Source organism: Trachemys scripta, chromosome 6, assembly GCF_013100865.1.
Source record: "Trachemys scripta elegans isolate TJP31775 chromosome 6, CAS_Tse_1.0, whole genome shotgun sequence".
In the NCBI taxonomy this organism is placed as follows: Eukaryota; Metazoa; Chordata; order Testudines; family Emydidae; genus Trachemys; species Trachemys scripta.
In genome coordinates this window covers 91,937,531-91,961,092 of record NC_048303.1, presented here as the reverse complement: position 1 = coordinate 91,961,092, position 23,562 = coordinate 91,937,531, and the positions used below count along the sequence as shown (strand labels likewise).

General features: G+C 41.1%; 2 protein-coding genes across 5 annotated transcripts in view; both read left to right on the top strand.

Moving 5' to 3' along the window:
* LOC117879080 (NADH dehydrogenase [ubiquinone] 1 beta subcomplex subunit 2, mitochondrial-like) overlaps positions 1 to 1,528 on the top strand; it is a 3,552-nt gene extending 2,024 nt beyond the window's left edge. The window contains exon 2 of the mRNA XM_034774024.1: positions 1,090 to 1,528. Within this exon, the coding sequence (XP_034629915.1) occupies positions 1,090 to 1,416 (327 nt within the window). The 3' untranslated portion in view covers positions 1,417 to 1,528. The remainder of the gene's footprint in view (positions 1 to 1,089) is intronic.
* Positions 1 to 23,562, top strand: part of TRPM3 (transient receptor potential cation channel subfamily M member 3) — a 395,690-nt gene that overhangs the window by 291,138 nt on the left and 80,990 nt on the right. For all 4 annotated transcript variants that reach the window (XM_034773284.1, XM_034773283.1, XM_034773282.1 and 1 more), the window contains exon 9: positions 19,053 to 19,125. In XM_034773284.1, the coding sequence (XP_034629175.1) occupies positions 19,053 to 19,125 (73 nt within the window). The remainder of the gene's footprint in view (positions 1 to 19,052; positions 19,126 to 23,562) is intronic.

Below are 23,562 nucleotides of genomic sequence, written 5' to 3'. Positions count from 1 at the left end.
GGGGGGGGGGGTGCAGAGGCTGCAGGGTGAGGAGGAGCAGGGCAGGCAAGGGCATAGGGGCTGCGGGGCAAGTGGGGAGCAGGGAAGCACTTAGCGACCCCCAACCAAGATCAGAGCGGGAGGGAAGAGGGGGAATGCAGGGTGCTCAGAGGAGGGGGCAGAGTTGGGGCAGGGACTTTGGGGAAGGGGTTGGAATGGGGGCGGAGAAGGGGTGGGGTTGGGGCGGGGCTGGGGTGAGGAAGGGGCGGAGTTGGGGCGGGACCGGGGCCCCGTGGAGTGTCCTCTTTTTTAAATGTTTGAATATGGTAACCCTATCTATACTGCAATATAAACCCAGCTTTCGAACTCAGGCTCAAGCCTAACACCCCTTCATCTACACACAAATGCCACTAACCCAGAGCTCAGACCCAGGATCCCATGGAGGTGGGGGGTCTGAGCCTGAGTCAAACTGGGACCCAAAGTTCAAGTCCTATTGCTTTGCAGTATAGATGCTGCCCCACTGGACTCATGCTCTGGGAGTTCATCAAAAGTATTCCACAATTCCACAGTCTGACTTCCTTTGTCCTCTGGACAGTCAAGTGTTCCTACACTGCACCACAAACAAAGGGCTAAAACAGCCATATTTTGGGAGGGAGCTAGGAAGCCTAATATGGGTGATTGGATTCAAGCCCCCATAATGCAGTGTAGATGCTGGAGCAAAGGCTGGGACCCAGGGTTCAACAATTCCTAATCTAGAACTACAAATGAGCATAGATGCTCAAGCACTAGGTTAACAAATCCAGGGTCTGCAAACTCAAATTCTACTAGCTCTGGTCTTACATTGCAATGTAGATATACCCACAGGTCCTTGGTGACAAGTAACGTAGAAATGCACATACATGAATGCTGGTAAAGATTAAATGTTGTTACTACTTCCAAGGATATTTTATGGCTGAAGTAAAACCCCTGAATATTTCAAGTGACATCTTTTTAAAATGCTGACAGTGCCTTACCTGAGTGAGTGGCACCACTGTAATATTACTCAGTTATAAAAAGAGTTCATGTAAGGAAGAAATTATAGATAGTAGGCACTGGCTTGCATCCACTAAGGTGACATTGGGGAATGGGCGGGTGGCTTATCCGGTGGTGGCGGTGTCATGCTCAGGTCTCTGGGCCGCACCAGGGGCGGTCTGGTCCAGATCCTCTGTGCCAGAGACCGCGGGGGTCGGGGTGCACATCGAGCCCCACTACCGGCAGTTCCTGGGGCTGACCCGCCAGCAGGTGATCCACGGTGAACTCCTCAGTGGCTTCATGTGGTTCTGGATCCTGTGGCACTTCTGGCACAACCCGGACGCAGTACTGGGTCACTTTCCTTACCCTGATGCTTCAAAATGGACAGATGAGGAATTGGGGATCCCTCCTGATGATGAAGAATAGATTTACGGCTCCAGCTACCAATGTGTCCTGTGGTAGGATCTCTGAAGAAGTTGAGGCTTTGGCTCCTGTATAACTGTTTCAGCAATTCCACATTGTAAATAAAAACTCAAGCTACAAGCTAAAAAAAAAAGGGGGGGGGGGGCGAGGGGGAAATGAAGAAACTGATTTGTGAATCCCAGGAGCACGTTTCAAAGTTAAGGAGCCACAGGATAAGATTTAATTAGTCTCTTGCCAAAGGGAAACAAGAGAATCCCATCTCTATTTGACATCCATGAATAATGAAACATTTTTTTCTCCTCTTGCCTGTCATGTTTTCATTTACTTTAGTGGCAACCACTGTGCTGCTATAATGAAGACTGGAACTAGGTTCCCATTATAATCCCCCTTATTTTCATTGTGTATAATCTGACAATAAAAGTTCATTCCAAACTGACACTTGGCACACAAGGTGGTTGTGCCATTTGTTATTCTAACATTAACAAATCAGTGCATCATGCTAGAATACCATGGCGCAATGAGCTGAGTTCAGAACAGAGGTTCACTCTGCACTGTGATTTTTACTGGCTATTTGTTGGCTTTTCTCTCAACCAGAGATGGATCCAAACTTTTCAAAAACTCAGAAATGTAAAGATCTAGGGTACTGGTCTCTCGTGTTGTTAAGTTCACATTCATATCCAGATCCAAATTTTTCTACAGATCTGGGAATTAGGTGCAGCCCATCTGTTATTTACATAACTCAGATGCCAGTAAAGTGGGTTTTAGCCCATGAAAGCTTATGCCCAAATAAATTTGTTAGTCTCTAAGGTGCCACAAGGACTCCTTGTTTTTGCTGATACAGACTAACAGCTACCACTCTGAAACCTGAGTAATGTAGCTAATTCTTTTCCATTCAGACCATGGAAAAAGTCTAATTTCTTTCCTTCATAATTGTTGCATGAAAGGAAATCACTGCCTTTGAAGATTTCCATTTTGTCAGACCAAGAAGGAAATCTTTCTTGGTAGGATAGATTACACTGGTCTACAATTTTTGAGACGTCGTCTGCTTCAGAGATAAAATGTGCTATTTATTATGTATTTTGATGTGCTGAATTCAAATATGACAATTAAAACAACTGATTGGCTACTGTTTCTAAGATATTTAAGTTTTTACATTTTATGTCTATGTATATTGTGTAGGTAGAGTTTTAATCATAAATTGTAAACCTAGGTCTTTTCATGTGTTTATGGTTGCTTTACATGATAATATTTCACCTGTCCTGTTTATGTAACACTTTAAAAATCAGCAAAAGGGTTATATAAATAAAATTTATTATGAAACAAAAGGCAAAAAACTATTATGTACATAGTTTAGCCCTATTCAGTGTCTACTTGGCGCTTCTTGGCTTGTCTCTTGTATTCATTAAATGGAGCATCTCTTGTCACTGTCCAGCAATAATCTGCAAGCATTGATGGACTCCATTTGCCCTGATAGCGTTTCTCCATTGTTGCAATGTCCTGGTGAAATCGCTCGCTGTGCTCGTCGCTCACTGCTCCGCAGTTTGGTGGGAAAAAATCTAGATGAGAGTGCAAAAAAAGTATCTTTAGTGACATGTTGCAACCAAGGCTTTTGTATGCCTTGAGGAGGTTTTCCACCAACAACCTGTAGTTGTCTGCCTTGTTGTTGCCGAGAAAATTTATTGCCACTAACTGAAAGGCTTTCCATGCCGTCTTTTCCTTGCCACGCAGTGCATAGTCAAATGCATCATCTCGAAGAAGTTCACGAATCTAAGGACCAACAAAGACACCTTCCTTTATCTTAGCTTCACTTAACCTTGGAATTTTTCCACAGAGGTACTTGAAAGCTGCTTGTGTTTTGTCAATGGCCTTGACAAAGTTCTTCATCAGACCCAGCTTGATGTGTAAGGGTGGTAACAAAATCTTCCTTGATTCAACAAGTGGTGGATGCTGAACACTTTTCCTCCCAGGCTCCAATGACTGTCGGAGCGGCCAATCTTTCTTGATGTAGTGGGAATCTCTTGCATGACTATCCCATTCACAGAGACAACAGCAGTACTTTGTGTATCTAGTCTGCAGACCAAGCAAGAGAGCAGCAACCTTCAAATTGCCAGAAAGCTGCCACTGATGTTGGTCATAGTTTATGCACCTCAAAAGTTGTTTCATGTTGTCATAGGTTTCCTTCATATGGACTGTATGACCAACTGGAATTGATGGCAAAACATTGCCATTATGCAGTAAAACAGCTTTAAGACTCGCCTTCGATGAATCAAGGAACAGTCTCCACTCATCTGGATCGTGAACGATGTTGAGGGCTGCCATCACACCATCGATGTTGTTGCAGGTTACAAGATCACCTTCCATGAAGAAGAATGGAACAAGATCCCTTTGACGGTCACGGAACATGGAAACCCTAACATCACCTGCCAGGAGATTCCACTGCTGTAGTCTGGAGCCCAACAGCTCTGCCTTACTCTTGGGTTGTTCCAAATACCTGACAAGGTCATTCAGTTCACCTTGTGTTATGAGATGTGGTTCAAAAGGAGGAGGATGGGAGAAAATGTGGGTCCAATGACATTGATGGTTCAGGACCAGAAGTTTCATCCTCTTCCTCTTCCTCGTCTGACTCAAGTGAGAATGATTCTGGTGCATCAGGAACCGGCTGTCCTTCTCCGTGGGGTACTGGGCGTATAGCTGATGGAATGTTTGGATAATGCACAGTCCACTTTTTCTTCTTTGACACACCTTTCCCAACTGGAGGCACAATGCAGAAGTAACAATTGCTGGTATGATCTGTTGGCTCTCTCCAAATTATTGGCACTGCAAAAGGCATAGATTTCCTTTTCCAGTTCAACCACTGGCGAAGATTTGTTGCGCAAGTGTTGCAGCATATGTGTGGGGCCCACCTCTTGTCCTGATTTCCAATTTTGCAGCAAAAATAAAGGCTTTCTTAACCATAGTGGTTACACAGCGCTTTTGTGATGCAAAAGTCACTTCACCACAAACATAGCAGAAGTTATCTGCACTGTTCATACAAGTATGAGGCATCTCTGCTCACTGTGGCTAAACAGAAATGTGTCCCTTTGCAAAATCAAACACTGACAAATAAGAGAGCACGACACTGTATGATTTCTAGAGCTGATATAGGGCAATTTGTTCAGCAGAGCGATGTAAGCTTCGTTATGATTGCATCATCCATGACTTCTAGGAATAACATGATGCAATTCATATCATGTATGACGCAAGACCAGCTTCAGATTGCATCATTCATTGTTTTGCCTAAAAAGCAAGTACTGTCCAAACCGAGTCATAGATTTATTCATAGATCCAGTCAAAGATGTATTTTAGTCATTTCTGGTTTAAATTGCGATCCCTTCCCTTTAGAACTCACTTATCCTCCACCATTCCCAAGTCAAGGGTCGTATATACTGACCCAATAGCATATCTTGAAAACTAGAGCCAATCAACAATTTTAAGCATCATTTTCGTTCTCAGTGACCCAGAATTAGTAAAGTTTGACTACATTTATTTCAGAAGCATTTTGGCTGTAGAGCAGTGTTACTCAATGAAACGGTACAAGCCATGATGCAGGTAGCTGCCATCACGGAAAAGCTGAGGCAGTATCAAATGAGATAGCTGGGTCATTTGAGACAATGAGATGTGGGATATGTTTCAGATAGAACAAGAGCTAATAGTGATGGGACAAGAAGACCCAGAAAGATGATAGATGGAAATGAAGAAGGGTGTTGTTAGCTTGCAAAACAAACTTGACAAAGAACATTTGGAGATGAAGAACAAGAGCTACCAACTACAACGGATATAACTAGGTGAAGAAGATGAAGACGATGATGAAGAAAAATCATCATCATCATCATCATCATCTATCTGGTTTCAGCCACACTAACAAAGTTTCTAGGACAGATAGTAGCAATGACCTGACCCTGTGATGTGCTGAGCACAATCTGCTCCCAGTGAAGACAGTCATATGTAGGAGCTTGAAGGACCAGACTTATTGAGTTTACTGCCTAATTAGACACTATTCACAAACACAGTTTACAGTTAGTTACCGTACGTCAGAAATTTCATTTATTTTATCTTTATTATTTTTTGGCCAATGAGCTTTTAGTGCTTCATGAACCTATTGTATCTTTTTCCTCCCAAAAGGTTGAAATATTTATTTAGTTATAGTTTTTTAAAAAATCAGCTTTCAAGAACAAGTTAATGAATAATTTATCTCAGCTAAAATTCTTGATAGCTGATGGCATTTTTTCTACTGGAGCAGGAAGAGGCGGTACCATATTTATGAACAGTAAAATCTGATTTTCTGGAGGATTATGGCTGCTCTGTTGAGCATATAATTTGGCAATGAAGATCGGAAGAAGGAAAGCAGCTATTCTAGGCAGCTAGTGATTTACTGGTTGCTAGAACAACTGGCCGTTAGTCCATAAAAACATTCTGTGAGATTCCTAACATGAAATTAATTGATTTTAATTAATCTTCTGCATGTAATGTGAGGGAACTAATCTGCAAGGTGATGAGCATGACAACTCTAACTTTAATGCAAGTTGAGGGTGCTCAGCACTTTGCAGAAATTAGATTTTAGGGACCGGATGTAGCTAAATCTATCCCCATTCAGGGAAACACTGAAGCGTGTGCCCAAGTCCCATTGATTTCAATGAGATTTATTGCCCATTCCTGCCACCCTTACTCACATAAGCAGGTCTTCAATAAGACTATTCTAATAAGTAAGGACTACCTGGGTAACTAAGGGGTGCAGGAGCTGACTAATAGTGGTTCTCAATATGTTTTATTTCCTGCCAGTCTTATTTGGTTCTTTTTTCTTCTGGAGACGCTCTTATTTTACTTGTTCAAAATTGTAGGCTAGTTGTAGGTCTGTGCCTGTTTTCATTAAAGTCAATTTGGCTGTGCCATAGACTTCAATGAGGGCAGAATTAGAATACTAGGTCTTTAAGAAACAGTTTGTTGCAATTTTAGTTATTTTCATTTCATAAATTCTGTAACGTTTTATGTGTGAAACAATGTGCACTGAAAAAAGAAAAAAGCAGCCATTAAGTTTGCAAGGTAATCATTGTAGTATTTTTATTACAGCAATTGCTTTGCAACTTGAAAAAAGGGAGAGGGGGAAAGAGATTCCCATAAGCAAAAGGTACAAGAATGTCAACCTGCAGTATAAGCTAGGGTATGAAATTATGATGGTTTCATGAACCTCTGTTACCTCATCCCATTACTGCTGCCCCACTATTAGTATGTAAAGACCAATAAAAGATACTCCTTGTTAACTCAAGAAACTTTGAAGTGCTAAGTAAAATCTCTGACCCATTAATTACATTCAGTAAGTATGTCTTTCATTTTATCTGATATGCATTGCTCATACATTTAGGTCAAATGAAGTTAGCGCATAATAAGTGGTTTTGATCTTGTAGAAACCATGTTCTTTTTTCCCCCACAAACTCAGTGACAAAAATTACAGCTGAGAAAATTTAAACAAACAGTTTCTGTTGCCACTTAAAGTACAGATTTGCTAATACACCCTGTGTCTCTTGTAGCATTAGCAAACATTTCAGGAGAGACCACTTTCTATTATTTATCTTGTTTATCTGTAACTTCAATAATGAAAACTTAGGCAAACTGGTACTGTGTGTGTGGGAGCGGAGGAGGGATGTTTTACATGAGGTGATGCAGAAACTGGCCCATTATTGAAGCAATAAATTTGGGAGGGTTTGGAACATAGTCCAGTTTATATGGTGTGATCATTGTTTATATATGTGCCCAGGCATCTTAAATAATTATTCCAGACACCTTCTCTTTACCTCTTCCAGTTCCCTCATGAAAACCCACTGCTTCAAGCAATCCCTTCTTCTCCTTTCCTCTACTTATCAGTAATCCTCTCATCTTCACCATCTCTGTCCTGATCTGTTTTCCTGTGTTTCTGTCTTTCTTATGTAGACTATAAGCTCTTTAAGGCAGATAATATCTCTTATCTATAGCCTAGATGGACTGCTGCACCTGCACAAAGCCCTATTGTTTATTACTTATTATTTGTATTGCAATAGCATCTAATCATAAACCAGGCCCCTGTTACAATAGGCATTGTACAAACACTTTAGGCAGGGCTGTGCATGGACACAGCAGTCTAGTCCCATGCTGTGTGCTGCAGGAATGAGACCAGTGTTTGGAAAGTGCAATGTAAATTTTAACACTACAAATGTATTATAATCATTATTAACTGGTCTTTTCCAATTGCTAACTGATCAGTAGTTCAAAGGACTGCTAACCAGCTTGGAAGCAAATAATTCATAACTATTTTTGGTGATATGTTCCTGCCATCAGTCTGATATCATTCTGACAGGTTTCAGAGTAGCAGCTGTGTTAGTCTGTATCTGCAAAAAGAACAGGAGTACTTGTGGCATCTCTAAGTTAGAGACTAACAGTCTCTAAGGTGCCATAAGTACTCCTGTTCTTTCTGATATCATTATCAATCAAAATATAGAATATATACACAGACACATTTTGTAATGCAAAATAATCTGCATACCCATGTAATACAAAGGTTTGTTGGTGATATTTTAAAAAGCAAGAGCAGAGTTTGAAGTCTGTGGCAGAGCAAGGGAATTGAATTTGTCAGGATAGTGCCCTAACAACTGAACCCTCCATCCTCTCCTGCTTCTGAAGCTAGTGTTTTCAGTTTCAGTTAAAAGCAGAGACACAGCTGCTGACTGGGTCAATTTCAAAGCAGTGCATGGGATGAATGCAGACAAAATTCTTTAAAATAACGAACAATATATCTCCAGTACATGCAGCTATGGGCATTTACTTAGAGTCTTACTCCCTTAAAGCACCAGAACTTCAATTCTAGATCTCTCTTTGGTTAGCCCTTAGTCCTGCTCATGGCTTCCATATTTAAATCCTGCTCCAAAACCAGTCCAATTTTATAGTTCTTTAACAGGTGTAGGAAAGAGACGTTATGGGCCAAGACTCTTCCAATGAAAGCCCAGTGTGGAGCTGACTTGTTTTTACAGGCACATATAAAGAATTTTTCTTGTTCAAGATTGGTCAGCAAGTGCACCACAGACCTAGGGTGAGGTAACAACAGGCGCATATTTGGTCAGGTATAACCCGCACAGAAATGAACTACTCAAGAATATGCTTCCAGAAGGTGGCATACAAGAAGATCATAGAGAGCTCAGGTTCTAAAAGATACAGATATCTCAAACAGTACACAAATAGTCCATCACTACAACAAAGTCTTGGCAACTGAACCTAAATATCTCCATCCATGGAAGAGAGGCCCGTTGTTTCATTGTCCTCTGAACCCTTTCCAAAGAATGCACTAACCTAACAGGGCAATAATTTCTGTAAATAAGTTCTCCTGTAAATAAGTTCTATAGAAGGCTTGTTCCAAACATGTCCTGGAAGCAATGTCTGACTTTTCTAGAATAAGTGGAACAGTGTGTGAGAATAGTAGCCTCCTAGTCTATATTGGGGTTAGTAAGCTGCAATATGTCTGTTCTAAACCCATCAAAATTTCTGTTATTTAGAATTCAGACTAGCTTCCAAGAGGTAATGCTTCAATATTTTATTCACTATGCCACTCAATTCCCATTTTACTGTTAACCTATTTAAGTCACTTTTTGATTGTAGAAAAACCTATGAAGGAAGCTTGATTTTGTATATAGTCAGGGCATCTAAAGAACACTCCTTCTCTCTAAAGCATAAGAAATAATGGATGTTCCTTTAGCATTTTAAAAATTAAACAAGATCATATTTGTTTGAGATTCTGTCCCAGAGTCAATGTGATGAAAGAAGTCAGGAATTACTGTGCAGTTTTAAATGACTATTAGTGTCTCTTCACTTAAACATGCCTTACTTCCCCAGCTCTCCTCATACAATTTCTGAAATTCCCAGCTCTCTGTGGAAGCACATTCCTTGTGTTTGTATTCATAAACTGTTGATATAAAAACACGGCTTAAAGAATAGGAGATGGAGTCAGGATGTCTAGATTCTGTTCCTCTGCTCTGCCACTCCTTTGCTATGTGACCTTGAGCAAGTTACTCAACATGTGCGTTCACCTTTCCTCATCTATTAAAAAAAAAGAGAGAGAGAGAACACTACTTACAACCTCACAAAGAAATTGAGACCCAATTCATTAAGGTTGGTAAAATGCTCTGAGATCCTAGCATGGAAGTGCTATAGTGCAAAGGATTGCTGTAGGTGTTATTTTCACCACCGTCTGGTTTGTCCATATGTTCTAGTCAAAAGGCTGGTAGCACTGAAGGGGTTAAAATGAGAAATACAACGTTTGGTGATCTAAATTTGGATACAAATGTGTTCAGTTGAAATGCTTGATGGCAGAAGTATAAGTTCCAGAAACAAAGATGTAGTTGTAGGAGTGTTTCACAGACACCCAGTCATAGGGTTGTTGCCGTATCTGTGACTGTGTTGATCCACAGAGAAAATCCTCCAATTACAGACATTCACACTTCCGTATATTTCAGAATTTTGACTAGATCTATGTGTTGTGCTTTGAAGAACCATTGCCCTACATACATGAATTAGGACTTTTTTGTTGTTGTTTGTGCTCCTGCTTTTCTCCACATCATTAGGCTGATGACACACACAAACTTTCAGCTCAAGGAAGAATATGCACAGAGTTCTCGTGCTATCAGGTAGAGGGAGGAATTGTAAATTTAGAACTTTTACAACTAATGTTCTAACATACTCTCCTTGCTCCTCAGCCCCTTGTCCTCCCCTCCTCTTTTGACCTGCAAGCCTGGATCATTTCACTCACCAAAAATGGCCACTGACTTGATCTGATTTTCTCTAAACACTTTACTCTCTTTCCATTGCTGAATTCTCCTGATCTGACCACCATCTTGTCTCCTCCAGCATCACCCACCTGCTCACCCACTCATATCATGTTGATCTGAGCTGTACCTCTGTCCCAGACAGTTTTTACCCCAGTTACATAGGATTATTAATTGCCACAATTCTCAGACTTTGTATATAGCTGACTACCTTAAATGGCTTGCTTAATTAAACTGATTCTGTTCTAAGTGTCAGGGGAATAATCAGGCAGAATTAGCTGAATTATAAATGCTAAAACGTACTGGAGTGATTTGACTATTCTGTAGAACTGTTCTAGCATGAGAAACGTAAGAGTTTCAGAACATATTAATAATCCTGCCTGCTCCTCTGCAAACAGTGCTGACTTTTCTTTCAGATGTATGTAACTATACAACACTGACATACAGTTCATATGTTGATGAGAGGTGAGAGAAGGCACTGGCAATATAGTCAAAGACAGAGGAAACAGGAACATTATTTTAAATTAACGTTGGCTCACTGTACATTTCCCCCCTCCCCAAATAACCATACTAAAATGACGGTGGAAAAATATGACCTATGTCCAAAAGGATGAATAACCTGCCGTGCCTTAATATGTTGTAATATGATTACAGCCTATAGAAGGAGTACTACCAGCTGCTCGCCCTGTGCTTGTCACTGCTACTGCAGCTTAGCCTGTATCCTCAGCTGTCCCTAGGTCTGACAGCAGGCATCATAAATCCGAGACGTAAAGAATAAATTTGCTCCTGTGCTTCTGGGCTCTCCAGAGACACAGAGTAAAATGCTTTTCTGTGTGCTGCGTCCGCTCTGCTCAGATGTTATCATTTCCTCTCTTTTCAAATTGATGCCAGCTAGAAATTTGAGTTGATTTCAGTCCTTCCCTCTCCTCATTGGGTAGCTGCGATTTACCACATCAGCGAAAAAAAGAGTTAAAATATATATTGTAAAAATCAAGCTGCACTGCCATGCCGGGGACACCCATTCATTCCCAAGCTCCTCATGCCGGCAGGTGCCGCAGGCGTAGCGGAAGTATGCACTCAGGTGCTAGGGGGAGGCAGCACTTTGCTTTGTTCTTGAGCCACTCCTAGGGTTGCTAGCAGTTTAGGTTGTCCCTTTTCTGAGGTAGCGGTCCCAGGAAATCTGTAAGGGTGCTCAGTAAACACTGCCAGCTGTCCAGTTTTATGGCCTCAGGTGTCCATCCCAGATGTCCCATTTATGTGTTTTGTATCTCAGAGGTGGCAACCCTAGCCACCCCCGTGACAGATGTTTGAAATAGTTACAACAGGTTCCAGAAGTCCCGAAGGAGGGTCACTGTGATGTGGTTAGGGAAGGGATTAAACGAGTCGGTGGCCCAAAGAACCTTTGTTTCTTAACATTTACTAAAGACAAATCTAGTCACATTCCATGCACTCGAGATGCAGAAGTTGGTATAGGGTTGTGGCTGCTACACCTAACTACTGCTGCTTCTGCTCCCTCTAGAGCTGAAATACACTCCACCCACATAAACCATGAACTTTCAGGTTCTGGTGGTGTATGGAGCAGCTGAGGAAGGGGGGATTAGGCTGGAATAATGGCTGCACTCCCTCTGTGCCAATTGTATAAGGTACTGGGGCTAATGGATCCACATAAACATGGCTCTACAGTGCATGCCCTTGCCTTTCCCCACTATGGGCTTCTGCTCCATGCTATACAGAGTCTGTCCAGACACTTTTATGCAGCTCTTAATGTGTCTCCTGCAGCTGTTTGCAGCACATGATATTCAAGCACTGTGTGATTTAATTTTTAATCTAAGTTATTAATCAATTGGGATGCATCTACTATGTTATTAACCAATTGTAGTTGGTAAAATAATACTTGGTCAGTCATTTGGCTGTGAGAATAATATTTTATAAATATTTCCCCCATCATACTCTTTAAATATGAATATATAGCATTATAGTAAATGAAACAATGAATTCACACTACTGTGGCTCTTTTGGGTAATGCTGATTGCTAATTTAGCTCCTGAACCACTGAGGTCTGAGTACCATAGCACTAAAGTATAGCATATCTTAAGAAAGGATGTGCCTATATTGAGCAACAAAATGTTTGCATCAAAAAAATGATAATTTTTTCTGTATGTATCTGCAAGTTTTCCTTGAGAAAATACCCATTTTGTTGACATTTCACATAAAGTAAAATTGTGTGAACGAAACATTCCGTTCCTACAACATACATTTGTTGTGTATATATGTAACAAAAATTATCAGTTTAGAGTTCTTTTTGTTATGTAATTTGCCAGTGTTCTATAGTAAAAATCCAAAATATTCCAGCAACACTGTTGTAAACTGAAATATTTTAGACACTTAACCCAAATTTTCAAAAGTCCCCATACTATGCAACTCTGGTCTGTGTGCCTTGCACACAGGCACTGCAAAACAGCAAGTATGTGTTGTACACACACAGACAATCTGGGAAATGCTGTATATTTAACTCCTGATGTAGCATACGTTCTTTTGGGGATGTAAATCATTTTTGAATGTTCACTATTTGCTAAGATGCCCTCAGCTAAAACAAAACAACCTACTGTATTTTGCAGAATTGCAATGCAGAATCACAGTGAAGGCTGCTAACCAATGGGGCACATCATATTAGATAAAACCTACCATGATGAGGCAGAACCACACAGAGAAGGGGAAGAAAAAGGGAATCAGTCAAGGAAGAAACGGGTTTTCACTAGGGAGAAAACAGTGCTGATTTTAAATGAGTGCTTTGGCAAAGAATTCTGGAGTCAGGGCAGTTTTTTTTTCTTAATTGCTTTCTATCCTGCCCCTTCCTCTCTGTCCCCTTTTTACTTGGTTTCTACCTGCCTTGCCTGAAAATGAGTTTACTACCCTGCTGGACTGTAATTACAGCTGGCAAGTATCACAGTGTGCTGTGATCATTGTGCTTGCAGTGACAGTCTGGTTTGGCTCAGTGACTTCCCAGCACTTTTTCCTCGGAAGGGTTAGAACACAGCTAGCTGTCTCTAGAGGTTAATCCTGGTCACATTAACGTGCATTCAGTAAAATCCACACTAGGGGAGAAAGGGACCTTCGCAGGACTTTTCTTTTCCTAATATTTTTAGGGGTGAATCCTGGTCCATGTACATGGCAGGTTTTGTGGGAGCAAAGAGGGGAGAATCCTGTCTGGCACTGCATTTATTCTCTGGCTGCTATTGTGTGTCCGTCTCCATCAAGCTCATATAGGCGGTTGGCAAGCAGATCCACACTGTATGACTTCCCATTGTCCGACCCTTCTCCTGCACCATGGCAGCGTGAAAGGAGCCCTGCAGAACTGCGTTCCATGCTACACATGGGACCTTCCTGCACCTTCCTCACCTAAAGAACATTATTGTTGATCCTACATAATGATAGGCACTCTGCTTTCTCTCTCATAGAGATTGGATGTTTATTCCTTCACTAAAGTCAAATATAAATCATCTGGACTGAAAATACATGTTTTGCTCTTTACAGAGAAAAACAACAAGGATGCAGCAAGGGGACTATGCATAGAGCTAGACTCAGCAATCATCCAGGTGCACATGACTGCTGCTTTTGCAGCATGTTAGTGCCACCCATTGTTGGAAATGGGGAGGCTTTGCTCCTGTTTCCAGGTGTCAGATAGGATTTGGTCCAGAAACTCTAACTGCATTATTGGGCAGCCCTCCTCTTAAGACGTTTTTCTCAAATGGGCTATTTGCTTTTGTGAAGACAAGAAAAAATGATTTAAAAAGAGAAAACAAACCCTCCCTCATTTAACAAAGGCTTGTGCTGTGATTGTAACTTGCACTTGTTCTCTAGCAGGCCTCCTGCCTCAACCTAGTGCCTGGAAGAGTCATGGCATGTCAATAAACAGTATCAGCATTTCCAGAAGATGGAAGCGGCAGCAGCAACAACAAAAGACAGTAAAAATCATTTTCTTAAAAAGAACTCAGGTTAACAGATTCAAAGAGCCAGCTACAAATAAAAATAATGTGACTCAGTCTAGAGGAAAAATGGAGATTTTTTCCCCCTCTCTCTACCAGAAAAAGAACATGATTTTTCAGGGCCAAAAGAAACAATTGAGTAGATAAAACAGTTTCAACCATACTTGGAAGAATGGAAATCTGTTTAAAGATGAGGTTCAAGCCAGGTCAGCATAATGTGAAGTCCTGAGTCTAGACTAGTAATTTGCTTTTTCCAGTTAGCAGATGAATGGCAATATCAGGCTGTATAATACTATACATCTTTCCCTTAACAGATTAAAAATAATGCAGTCTTAAGTACAGGCACATAGTACTTTTTTGAAATATAATTTAATATATCTTTATTTTGTTTAGCTCTGTAAGTAAATGCTTTAGAATGTATGTTTCCTGTTTTTAGGGATGTTCAATTGTTCTTTCTTCATTCTTGTAGGACAGAAATCAAGGCTATTTGCTTTCTGTAGTTCTGTGGTAGGCTTTAAAAAAGAAAAGGCAAAGGGTAAAATCTTCATAAGCCTAAGCCCCATTGAAAGGGAATGATACTAAGACTCCTAAATCACTTTAAGCACTTTTGATAATTTTAATCTAAAACTTTGCTAGCACCATTTCTGAGGAACTGGTAAACATTTTGAAATGTACAGGGGAATTCCCCGACTGCCTAAGAGTTTTGGTCAGCACCAGGAAAGTTGTCAGATGGTTAACTCTTCACAGGTTAATTGACAGGTCTCCATTAGACTGGTCCTGCAAAACAAGCAAAAGCCACAGCAGTATCATGGGGAAGTGTGTGCTCTTCAAATGACCTTTAAGTGCGGTTGCTCTTTAATAACATTTGACAGGTCTTTTAAAGAACACGCCACCACTTTTGTCCCCTGTATTTGTCAGCCAGTATACCAGTGGGGGAAGAAAAGAAAGAACTTTCCTGCAAACAGTTTACAAATGATGTGCAAAAATTATAACCTTAATAAATGAATCAAAAAAAGGAAGTTTATTTGGCATCTGTACCAGGGGTTCCATTTCTAGAACTGTCCAGCAGAGCAGAGGCAAAATCACAGAACAGTTTAAAAAAGCAAATTCTCCACAATATAATTTGGAGAATTATTTCCATAGTGCGAGACAAATGAGAAATCACGCTTCCTGCCCCAAAGAGCTTAAAATATGAGGGTTTCACCTGAGTGTGGCTGCCACTGGAGGGTGTATTCCACAGAAGAGATAATACAGGCATAGCTGGATTCAGGGCCGCCCAGAGGGGGCGCAATTTGCCCCAGGCTCCGGGCCCTGCAGGGGCCCCCATGAGAATATAGTATTCTATAGTATTGCAACTTTTTTTTATGGAAGGAGCCCCCAAAATTGCTTTGCCCCAGACCCCCTGAATCCTCTGGGCGGCCCTGGCTGCAGTCTCTTTTCTGCTTTGGCACTGTTAGTGTGAGGATGGGAAATGATGTGTCTCTCTTAGCTCCCTCGGTCTATCCAGTATCCTCTCTGCACATACTATGACCTCATGGAATTCCTTCCCTAGTGTCCAGAGAAAAGGGGAATGGTACAGCATAAGCAGCTGACCTTCCTCCATTCTGCATGGGAAAGAGGAGATCCAGGCCAGCACAATCAGATACCGTCTCATGGTTCTCAATTAGAAGGTAAATAATTTAAATATATATAATACACAATAGACTGTTCCATGCAACAGATACGATTTAGGGGGCTAGGCAATTAACTTATCAAAATAAAATAGAGTCACAATATACTGCATGACGTAACCAAATGCTGATTACTAATATATAAAGGATGTGAACCCCAAGGAGGCAGTGGCTCTCTTTAAAGTGGTCCATAAGGTGAAATAACTAGAGTAATGGAATAAAATTTTAGAAAAGAAAAATGTAGGTCAACATCAAAGAACAGTGTCTGTTGTAGGCCTATCACTTAAGTACTCTTATTTTAGAGTTGCAGTAGCAACCCGATAGTTCAGCTTGTGACTTGTGTTCCCTTAAATAAAACAGTATTTGATCATTCCCCAGAAAGTTTAGCTATCTTTACACACCTCAGTGCATGGATGTACAGTTCTTTTTTATCTTAATGGGAGAATCATGTATGCATATCCAGTGAGGGAAATACGGTGACTACCATTAGAAAGACCATGTTTGTTTCACTGACATTTACCTTTATCATCTGTACTTAGAGTGGGTTACTCTGCAAATGTCAGGGCAAATTTAACTACCCCAAGTGGTCAGTGAGCTGTTTTAATAACATCCAGATACTGCTTTTCAGTATACTGAGAAGATTTACCCCACTAGGCTAGCTGGAAATAGTCAGTAGCAATCAGGAGACAGACATTAATGATATTTGAAACTAATATTCTATTCATCGGTGAAGATTTCGGGACCAAAAAGGTATGGGCCAAATCCTGAGATTCTTTCTAACTCCTTGCTTAGCCAAAACCCTCATCCTAGTCAATGGCCTGTTTCAGAAAGATGCTCGACAAGAGTAACTCAGATTTATTTCAGTGTGTGTTATGGGGGCTTTGCACCTCTCAGGCTCAGTGCGAGTTTTGCCTGAATAAGGACTTCAGGATTTGGCCCTACATGCTCATCCCTGTGAGTATGGGAATTGAGGGACACCTAAACAATCCATAGCCCTGCAGAGCATATGTAAAAATCCCTAATTTATGACCAATTACCCTCTCTTCACAGCCACTCTAAACAAATATAAACCTGGAAACAGTGCAGTTCATCTTTGGCCCCTTATCCTTTATCTCTGAGAAGGTGAAAACAGCCCTTAGTCATGGGTATTAGTGCAACTCCTGATTCCCACCCAGGCATGCCTCCCTTACTTCTCGCCTCCCTGTCTCTCCCAGGTATTATTTTGTGTGGCTTCGTTATCCTTTTTGTTGTATCTCAGAGAGAGCTGATGTATTCCAAATAAAAGCTGACAGGAACACGCAGCCCTGTTCTTTAATTAAACAGCCTAAGAATTACAGCAGCCCAACAGAAATCACACTGCAGCAGGGTACAAAAGTTATCTGTGCTACTGACAGTTTTTCACATATTGCTGATCTATTGTTGAATATAGATGTATAAAATACTCCTCCAAACCAAAAGCTTTTTTCCTCAAACCTATAATTACCACCTCAGGAAAAATTAAATCTGAATCCACCTGGTTTGATGATGACAAACTGCTGGCATTGGTTAAAAAAAGTCTTGGTTCTGTAATGAGGACTCTACACAGAGTAGGCCAGCTTTCTGGCATTTAATTCCGTCAGAGTCGCAACTATTTAAACATTATCTTTTGGCCATTTTAAAACAAATGCTCAGTTAGCAAGGACAGAGCTGAATTTAAACACTTCTTAAGACACCCATCAAAGGACATAAATGTTGTCAATTTGGCAAAGGTAGTTTGGGGTTCAGGACTGGAATAACACAGGTGAGATGCATAGACAGAACTGCTTGAGGAAGCTTTCACAGTGTTTGCCCACAATATAGCCCTATTTTAACTCCTCTCTTTATATAAGAGCAATAGTCACCTACTAGAATTAAGAGGCAAATTTACATCACAAGCTTTCATATTGTAGTCACTAAACCTAGAGCTACACAGATGTATAAGAGATTTCAGAATCAATTATCCCAGATATCAAGACTGTTTATTTGGGACACTAAACAGGGGGTGAGTTGTCAGTGAGCTCTAACGGAGACAAGGTGACACTGAGGCTATGTCTACACTACACCGCTTTTAGCAACATGGCTGTGTCACTACAGCCATGCTGCTAAAAGGCACACAGTGTAGCCACGGTTTGTTGGCTGTCCTGCTGACAAAAAACTTCCACCCCCAAGGAGCGGCATTTGCATCGTCAGCAGGAGAGTGCTTCTGCCAACAACGAGGCAAAATTTTTGTCTTGGGGGGAGGGGTTAACACCTCTGAAAAACAAAAGTTTTGTCATTCAATTGCCAGTGTAGGTAGGGGAGAAAGAGAGAGGTTGAGAAATTTAGTTTGGCTCAGTGGAGCAACACAATATGGTACCCTTCAAGGGAACTGAGTGATGACAAGTGAACAGCTTTTTGGAGGAAGTACCCAATATCAATTGCTACAGGGAATTGGAAAAAGTTGACATAAAACGGATGCTATGATATCTAATGTGTTAGTAGATAACTGGCACACAAGCTGGAGTGCTTGTTGCTGCTCTTATCACAAGTGGGAGGGGGTGTGTGAAGGGTGGTGGGGAGCGAGAGTTTTACTCTTCATGCAAGGAGAGAGCAAGAGAGTTTGCATTTGTAAATGTTTAACCCAAGTCTTAACTAGGACTTAATTGATCTAAAAGAATGTGTAATCTGGATTATATGTAACTAATTTGCTGCAGTCTGAAATCATGGTGCTGAGTAGGGTTGTGGTTTGAATGGTAAACATCAAGGGTCATTCTCCATCAATCTGTCCTCCACTTATAAGCCTACTGCACCAAATTCATCCCTGATTAACTCCAGTGCAGTAATAATTTTGACCCATTAAATCTAATTTTAACAGAAGGATATAATTTCCTCCTTAATTTTGGCCCTGTAGCTCTCGCTCAAAAGATTCTGGCTAGGTTCTGTTGTATGGTCATTAATGCCATTTACTGTTGTGAATTATATGGCACAGAAATCCTATTTGTGTTAATGCCATCTAATATACTTACTACTCTATGACTATGGCTAGATAATCACTTTGCAGCCATTGTGGTCTTTTGGGATCAAATGTTGCTGCACTGATTTAATTTCTATGTGAGCGAAAACTGAACAAATTCCTGACAGTGGCATTGTCTTCTAAATTGCAGATTACAGTATTTCGCATGGGATCGGAAGGACACCAGGACATTGATTTAGCTATCCTGACAGCATTACTAAAAGGTAAATAGAGTTTCACTGCACAGTGAGTCCATTAAAAATCCAAATGGTTTAACTCTGTCTCTGATGTACTGCAACCCTGCATTTATTGACAGTGTATAAAGTATCTAAATGGTAAATTATAGGAGGAAACAATAAGTACTTGATGCTTCAACTTCTTCTCAGACTGCACAATCCAATGCATGCATTAACATTTAAAAAATCCCCTTTCTTCTCCTTGAATCCTTAATCTTAACCAACAGTACTGTGTCAGAAGAAACATCAGTGTGCAAGGAAACAGAGACCTAAAGAAACACAGAGAGAATATTTAATGTCACTACAATGCAGGCATCTCCATGCTCTGTAAAATATACTTGATAATTTGTCTCAATTTAAAATGGTCTGTTGTAAATTAATGTTTGTAATACATTCTTAAACAATAGCTGATTGGATCTACTTTTTTTTTTGGCCAAACAATTTTACCAAAAATAATGTGGTGCATTGTTATACAATTATAGGTGAGATATAGGGTATGGTTGTGTGTGCTTACTTTATCATATTATGATGAATCACCAAGTAATTCATCAAATGACATAGTCTCTCTATCAAAAGTTGTCAAAAATATAGTCTGCTAGCAGCCATTTGTCTTTTTTGTTAGTTATTCATGCACTCTGGGGAACCAGCAGAATGATGGACTGAATAACGTGCTGTAATACAGTGGTGACCCTTAAAATCTTACCGATTACCTTAGATAACAGTCAGTGTAACGGGTATATAGCCATAGTATTTGCAGTATTCAGAGTCTTCCTTATAATTAAGGCTAAGATTTTGTCATGGTTATTTTTAGCAAAAGTCACAGACAGGTCATGGGCGATAAACAAATATTCACAGAAGCCGTGACCTGTCTGACTTTTGCTGCTGCGGCTCCATGGTTTTCCCCACCACCGTGGTGGCTGGGAGCTTCAGGGTTCTCTTCCCCCTTTCCCACCCTCCCCCCGTGAGGCTGTCCCAGGTCGCTAGAATCCTGAGTAGGGCCCCCTGAGGCAGCTGTCAACTGTCGCTGGAAATCTGCAGGGGGACCCCTGTTGTTGAAACCTTGCCGGGCCCCGCTGGCTGCCAGCTCAAGTCCCACAGACCCAGGGGCTATAGCAGAAAATGTCACGGAGATCTCTGGATTCAGTGACCTCCGTGACATAAACGTAGCCTTACTTACAATTAGTAGAGAGGAGTACAAATAGAGGTAATCTCATATGCTTATTTTAGGTAAAATTGGGAATATTTTAAGAAGAAACTACTCTACATCTTTATCTATAACTTTGGTGATCTTTTGAAGGAAATAAGATACAGCAGGGAGATACTGGGCTAGATTCTTAGTGGAATTACTTCCAACTGAGACAACTGTAAGTGAGATCTGGGCTACTTATATAGGTAATGATCACATACTTGGAAAACTCCTCAATTTGCTCCATCTGTCTGTCTGTAGCCCCATAATAATCTAAGTCTATTCTTCTATTCAGTAAATTTAAAAGATTGCATTATGACAAATCAGCTTTTTATTCGCTTTTAAAATATTTTCACATTTTGATTTACTTTGGATCCAATCTTACGGACACTTATACAATTAGTCCTAACTCACATGAGTCATTCTACTGATTTCAGGGTAAGATGCATCAAAAAGGTACAGGTAGATCGCTACGGAGTAAGATCTGCTTGCAAACACAAAACTAATTTAAACAAACTGGAATTCTGTGGCAAAACAGAACTACTTGCATGATTAAGTGCTATTCACCTGAACTTGTGTTTGGAGGATCTAGCTCTCCATTTACAAATATCCCATCTTTGTAAAAATAGGGAGTACAAATAAGTATCTACAACTGTTGTCACTCAACTATTTATCACAAACTGTATTGGCTGAAAAATGGAATAATATTTTTAAACATCAAGCAGTTCTTTTAAGAATAGTTCTGGAAATATTTATGGCATGAACGGTGACTGCCATATGTAAACAGCACACAGGGTGTTACCATGTTCCTCAGCATTTCTGCCATCTCACTTGCTACAAACTTCAAATATACAACTCAACTTCTGAGTCCATTGTGAAGAGGGTCCACGTTTCTCTCTCACACACACGATATGAGCTCTCATTTATATAGTATTAAAATTCAAGAAGCCTAATAAGAAATGTATGTGCATATGGTGTGCAGGATGGGGTGCATATGTTATACTGCCCTAATGTGTTAAAGTATGCAGATAATAATGAACCCTTCCCAATGTTTTTCTGTTCCTACCAGAAATGGTTTGAAAAACAATGAAATGTGATAACATATTTTGTATGGTCTGATGTTTGCATGGAATTCCAGCAATGTGTTCCCCCTTAACAGATAACGAGCCAGTTAAATCACCGTGCTGAAATAAGAACCGGAAGACTAGATGGTATTTTGGGGGTGCCATTCTGCTGCCTAAGAAATTTTCCTACAATTGTCAGCAAGCTGATCCCTATTTTCTGGATTTGGTGGTCTGCGCTGCCATGTGGGAGACTTGAATGTGACTACATTCAGTGTGGGACTAACAAAGTGCAGCTTTAATTTAAGTTAGGCCTTGGCTACACTGGCGCTGTACAGCGCTGCAACTTGCTGCGCTCAGGGGTGTGAAAACGCCCCTCCCCCCCCCGAGCGCAGCGAGTGCAGCGCTGTAAAGCACCAGTGTAATCAGCACCTGCAGCGCTGCAAGCTATTCCCCTCGGAGAGGTGGAGCTCTCGCAGCGCTGGCGGCGCGACTACACTCACGCTTCATAGCGCTGCCATGGCAGCGCTGTGAATCCCCAAGTGTAGCCAAGGCCTTAATGGGAATTGTGCCTGCTTATTCCAGGGCTGAGACCTTGGCTACACTTGCAAGTTACAGCGCTGTAAAGCCTTCCCCAGCGCTATAACTCACTCCCCGTCCACACTGGCAGGGCACTTACAGCGCTGTATCTCCCTGGGTACACTGCTGCAGGTAGTCCACCTCCCCGAGAAGCATAAGAGATACAGCGGAGTGGCTACGACTCTTCCCTGTGAGTGTGTACCAGGAAACAACCTGCAGCGCTGTACTGATCACCTTGTTAAGTGGCCAATCCTCTCCATTGTTGTAACCGGCTGCAGGAATGCGGAAGTGCCGGTTTCAAAGCTCCTACCACAGAGAAAAACAAACAGTTTGCTGTTTGCTTTGAGTGAGTGAATGAATGAGCAGGGGGCCGGGAGTTTGGAACTTGCAAAATAGAGAGCTGACACGCTCCAAAAAGCACTCTCTCTCCCCCCACACTCCCTGTCACACTCCACCCCACCCCCTGTTTTGAAAAGCATGTTGCAGGCACATGAATGCTGGGATAGCTGCCCATAATGCACTGCTCCCAACACAGCTGCATATGTTACAAGTGTGGCCACGCCACTGCACTGGCAGCTGTCAGTGTGGACAGACTGCAGCGCTCTTCCCTACTCAGCTGTACGAAGACAGGTTTACCTCACAGCGCTGTACAGCTGCAAGTGTAGCCAAGGCCTGAGTTTCCCCCTGGTCTCTTGCCCTGCAGGCTGAAAGAATCTGGGCTTGTGGGGAAAGAAGAGCACTCAGCCCCACCAGGGAGATGAATGCCTTATGATCAGTAGCAGCTCCTTTGGTTGACAGACTGGCATATTGTGAGAATCAAAAGATGAAGAATAGTGACTGCGACATAGGTTATAAAGCAGGGAGAAGTATGGGAAGATCCTCCTGGTTCTAACAGAGATGCAGATAGCACCTCCTCTTTCTCCCAATCCCATGACTGACCAAATCTTCAGATGGTTCAAGTTTTGGCTTGACATAAGAGTTTTGCTTTGCTTTTGATTTCTGATCATTGAGCATGATTATAAGGCACAGATGAGACAATATAGAGTGCAAATATCCAGGCATGCATGTCTGATGGTCCTGCATGATGGGATTTTACTTTTTGCCTACCAAAAAAATTGGGGGGGAGGGGAAATCTCTAAATGATGATTCATTTGTTTTGTCTCAGAGCCAAGCAAGGCATTTACTTTTACCCACCCCACTAACTTTCCACATGCCGAAGCAGAGAGTATCTTACCTATCCTGGCATTTTAGATTTTTGTTTGGTTTTATAAACAGATGTTTCCTTCCAAACATGTGTAAGAAAAGTCTACACAGAACAGTAAACTAGCAATGTTCTGTTTAAATAATTTAACTATTTAAAGACCAGAGCATGGAGCACGTGCAAATGTGTGACTTTAAAAATACTACTCTGGGTTGGTGACTGCCAACCAAGGAAATGAGCAGACGTTATCTTATTACAGTGGTAGATGTTTCTTTATGTTTTAAAAAAAAAATAGAAGCAACCAAACAAAGGCTTTTCTAATAACATTTCTGAATCTCTCTCTTTATTTTTAACACAGATGCCATTTGGTTTGTGGTTAACATTAATGTTTTGCTGCT